At 59.9% G+C, this 4,580-nt stretch overlaps 1 protein-coding gene across 1 annotated transcript; it reads right to left on the reverse strand.

Moving 5' to 3' along the window:
• Positions 1–278: 278 nt before the first annotated feature.
• Positions 279–3,151, reverse strand: ARSI (arylsulfatase family, member I). Its single transcript, XM_009892588.1, has 2 exons — positions 2,832–3,151; positions 279–1,680 (listed from the first exon to the last, which is right to left on the reverse strand). Exons 1-2 carry the CDS (start codon positions 3,149–3,151, stop codon positions 279–281), a joined length of 1,722 nt encoding a protein of 573 aa, XP_009890890.1.
• Between the last annotated feature and the right edge of the window lie 1,429 nt (positions 3,152–4,580).

The raw sequence follows: 4,580 nt of genomic DNA on the forward strand, positions 1-4,580 counted from the left end.
AGCTGTGCACGGGCCAGCCCAGCTCAGCGGACTTGTACACCACCGCCAAGCAGTGCAGCTGAGCCCACATCACCCTTCCTCGCCCACCGGGACCACCTCCCTGCGGCCACCAGTCCAACCAGAGAGAAGAGGTGTTGTGGGTTGAACCCTGGAGCAAGGGAAAGCAAGAGTGTGCTGGCCACCTCCCTGTCCATCCCTCTCCCTCGCTCCAACCCTGCAGCACTGCCGTCCAGAGCTCCACCCTGGCCAGGTTGGGTTGATGCTGTGGGAGTCTCCTGTCAGATGCGGTTGGACATGAGCCTGGTGTTCAGCTTGCGGAAGAAGGAGCGCAGCTTGCAGATCTTGCACTTCTTCTTCTTGTTCCTACTTTTCAGGGGCTCCCCGATGTCTTCCCACTCCTCCCCCTCATCCTCGCTGGCCCAAGGTCCCCAGGCGCCGCCGTTGAAGTCCGGGTGAGCCCGGGGGTTCTCTGCGGGATACCGCACCGGGATGGCTGTCCGGTTGTAGTGCACCAACCTCATCAGGAGGGTTCTGACCACATCTGGGCGCTGGTCCGAGAGGTCGTAGCGCTCGTAGGGGTCAGCGGTGATGTTGAAGAGCCACACGGACTTCCTCAGGCCATCAGTGAGACGCTCCAGGTTCCACCAGCTCCCCGGGAAGTTGGTCAGGGTCTGTGGGGGGATCCAGTCGCTGTACCCTGGGTCACCAGTGAGGAGCTTCCATTCCCCAACGCGGATGGAGGCTTGCACAGCCGTGTTCCAGATGCCGAAGCCATCCTCCAAGGAGCCGTACTTCGCGTGGTTGTACAGGGGGTCAATGTTGTGCAGGATTTCGGTTCGTGGCGACTCCTTGCCCTCACTGATAGCAGGCCAGACATTGTAGCCATCCAAGCCTGGAACATTGCTCAGGTTGCCCCTGGCCAGGCTGACCAGAGTTGGGTACCAGTCCGTGATGTGAACCAGTGCCCAGCTGGTCCGGCGCTTGTGCTTGATCAGGGGACTGTGGACAAAACCAATGCCACGGACTCCGCCTTCCCAGTACGTTCCTTTGCGGCCCCGTAGTGGCCAGTTGCTTCCCCCGGAGAAGGTCTGCCCACCATTGTCGGTGGAGAACACGATCACACTGTTGTCATAATAACCATACTTCTTGAGAGCCCAGGTGATGTTCTTCACCGCTTCATCCATGCATGTCACCATGGCGGCATACTTGCGGCGAGCGACATTGCCCATGGAGCGGTAACGGTAGATATACTCCTTGGGCGACTGCAGAGGTGTGTGGACTGCTTGGAAGGCCACGTAGATGAAGATGGGCTCCTTGGGGCTGTGGGATGCCAAGATCTTGCTGACGCGCTGGGCGTAGAGGAAGGTGGAGTACTTCCCGCTTTGGTCCCAAGCCACGTCCTCCCCTTCGTGCAGGTCATAGCCACAAACACCCGGCCCGTCGCAGTTGTCATAGGTGTAGTAGTCCACATTGCCCGTCAGGGAGCCCAGGAAGGTGTCAAAGCCCCGGCGGGTGGGCAAGCATTCTTTCTTGTAGAAGCCAAGGTGCCACTTGCCCACCATGTGCGTGGAGTAGCCAGCTTCTTGCAGCTTCTGGGGCAGGGTGACCTGGTCGAGGGGCAAGCAGTTGGGCTGCCGAGGGCGAATGATGGAGTGCTGCAGCCCTGTGTGGATCTGGTACCTGCCAGGGAAGAGCCAGGAGGAATCAGTGGTGATGGGGAGCAGCGCTGGGTGGCACTTTATGTACCAGAGACCCCAAATGCATGTAGCTCTCCGTATCACCCAGCCCAACCCCATAGAGCAAGCTCCATGCCAGACACAGGGAGCACCTCATCCATCCAAAAGTACCAAAAGCAGATGTGAAAAAAGAGAGAGGGAGCTCAGCAGACATCTCAAAAGCACGCTGACTGCTCTCCCTGGATGCCACCAGCAGTTGGCCCTGCTGCTGCCAGGTCAGGGGAGGTGGCTGGGCTCTGCCAGGGCTGGGCAGAACAGGCAAGAGCTGTGTAGCAATCCCTGTGAGTTTGCAGTGCCCCACCTGGATGCCCATGCATCCCTGTCCTCCCCTGCTTTGCACATCCTGGAGATGCCTGGGATCCCTCTAGAGCCATCAGGAGTGAAGAGAGGTCTTTGCCTGGACCCCGGTGGGCTCCAGCACCCCCAGTCCATAGGTGACCGCATCCATAGGTACCTCCCTGGGGCCCGCTCCTCAGCAGGACATGATCTGATGAGATCTGCCTCCTACAGTGAGTGCTGACTTCCCAGCCCTGCTCCAGGGAAAGTCCCGTCTGTCTCAGGAGGCAGAAGGGCCCAGGAACAGGAGAGACCTGAGCGTACTGCCATGGGAGAGGGTGATGGACCAGCATCCAGCCTTCCCTGGCCAGGGCAGCACTGAATGTGCAAGCAGGACCATGGGACTCGTAGGTGAAGGACAGAACAACCTTCAACCCCACAGCCCAGCAGCAAATTCCCCCCAAGGGCCAGTGTGAGAGCAGCACAGGACTGGCCTGCACACAACTCCTTGCCCTGCACCAAAGCGCCTCGTGGTCAGAGATTACCCTCTTCCAAAGTGACATCCATTACCCAATGGCATCCACATTTTTGGCCTTGCCATGTGCCTCTATTTATCCCATGCGGAAAATCAGCCGTTTACCCAGGGAGCCTTCTAGAGAAAGTAGAGAAAGCCAGCAAGACACCTTTCTCTGGAGGATCTCCATCATCTGCCAACACACCAGCGCATCGATCTAGCAGCGAGCTGGGGATAAGCCCCACAGAGCTAAGGAAGGGACAGAAGAGGGGACAGGAGTGGGGTGTGAGCAGGCGCTGGCTTACCTGCCGGTTATCAGCTGGCTCCGGGACGGGGTGCAGATGGGCTGGATGTAGTAGTTCTCCAGCTTGACACCCTCGGCCGCCAGCCTGTCCAGCGTTGGCGTCTGGATATCTGAGCCATGATACCCGACGTCGTGGTAGCCCTGGTCATCAGTCAGAATGAAGATGATGTGGGGTGGCCTGGCAAAGGCGGGAGGCAGCGATTTCTCCATGGGGTCCGTGGCCACATCGGCCACCAAACTGGGCTTCATCCAGTCCCAGGATAAATAGCCAAAGCTGAGCAGGCTGACCAGCGAGAAGCCCGTGAGGGCATAGACGGCCATCCCGGAGCACGCTGCGCTGCCTGCGAAGGAAGTTACTGTCCCGGCATCGTCCCGGAGCCACAGAAGCAGGAGGTCTCCCCCTCCCCTGGGACTGTCCCCCCCAACCTAGGGGATGGTCCCCGAAATCCCTGCAGCCGGTTTTGCGGGAGCAGCTCCCATGAAGGCACACTCGCGCGCACACAAAGGGCTTAATCCGGCGGGGCTGGGTTGCCTTCAGTCAAAAGAAAATAATCCTCGCGCCGCTCCAATCAAACACATCTGCACGGCAGGACGGGCTCCTCGCAGTGATTAACGGCAGTCCCAGAGCCGCTCACCAAGCGTCCCGAGCGCTAGAAACCCTCCCCGGCTTCTTGGTGTTTTCTCACCGGTGTTATTTCTTTATAAAGAACCCCATAAAAACGGCGCCGGAGAAAGTAGCTGGCTTCTTCTCCGCTCCAGCCCTGTGCCTGCCTGGCTCTCCGGACTGCTCGCTCGGGATACGATGATCCTTTTCTTGAAACTCCTGCAGAAGAGGGTGCTAAAGTTCAAGTCCAGGGGTGCCGAGCTCTCCTCCTCATCCTCCAGGGAAGAGCCGCCCTCTCCTTTTCCCACCCTCCGCTCCAAGGCAGAGAGTCCCAACATCTGCCCGGGACGTGGGCTAAGCCGCCAGGTTTATGGGGAGCCGCAAGCTCGGCCCCTCCCAGCTCAGCGGCTCCAGGAAAAAGCTGGGAAGCCCCGGAGCGTGCAGGGTCCTAAGCGTGGTGTTGCCTGAGCCGCCGACGCTTCCCTCCCCGCTTGCCCCGAGACGTGTGACGCGTGGGGCCAGGGCCCCTGGTGGGATGCTCAGCTGGAGCCCCTCGCGTCATCCAACCGGGGAGGGCAGCAGGGGAGAGCTGGGTCCCCGGGAGGGACTGCTGGGGCCAGCTGCCCGCACTGCCAGCATCCCCATCCAAATAAATCCTGGGCAAGGGGAAGCTGCAAAAACTTGTTGGGACATCCCCAGTGTTGAATAAAAACACCCAGGGGCATACAGAGCACGACAGAGCAGGAGGGGGATGTGCTGCTGCACATTTTCCAGGTGGGGAAACTGAGTCAGGGAGGAGCCGTTCGTGCCAGCCAGGAGCAAGGTTTGGTGTGAACTAGAGACCTCTGCCAGGGCAGGGGTACCAGTCTGAGCTGGGGGACAAGGGACCAGGTCGGTGCCTTGATGCTTCAAGGGAGCTTTTGGCAGAGATGAGCAATGCTCCCGTGTCTTGCACTGGGCCGGCACTCATCAGGCATCAGGAAGCCATCACGCCTGGCACGCACCTCGTCCCCTCGCCTCTCCCTAGGGCAGGATTTGGCCCAGGAGTGGGAATTTTGGTAGCACAAACCCACCCACATTCACCCACCCCTGGCAGAGCCGAGAGCTGTGCCCTGTGGCTGTCTGGGCACCGTGACATCCCTCGTA

This window comes from Charadrius vociferus, unplaced genomic scaffold, assembly GCF_000708025.1.
Source record: "Charadrius vociferus isolate BGI_N301 unplaced genomic scaffold, ASM70802v2 scaffold529, whole genome shotgun sequence".
Classification (NCBI taxonomy): Eukaryota; Metazoa; Chordata; class Aves; order Charadriiformes; family Charadriidae; genus Charadrius; species Charadrius vociferus.

What these genes read in the sequence shown, in the direction of transcription:
- ARSI (XM_009892588.1), bottom strand. Translation starts at nt 3,151, where the DNA reads ATGGCCGTCTATGCCCTCACGGGCTTCTCGCTGGTCAGCCTGCTCAGC. An exon ending in AGCCAGCTGATAACCGGCAG is followed by an intron (nt 1,681 to 2,831) that starts GTAAGCCAGCGC and finishes CTTCCCTGGCAG; the next exon opens with GTACCAGATCCACACAGGGC.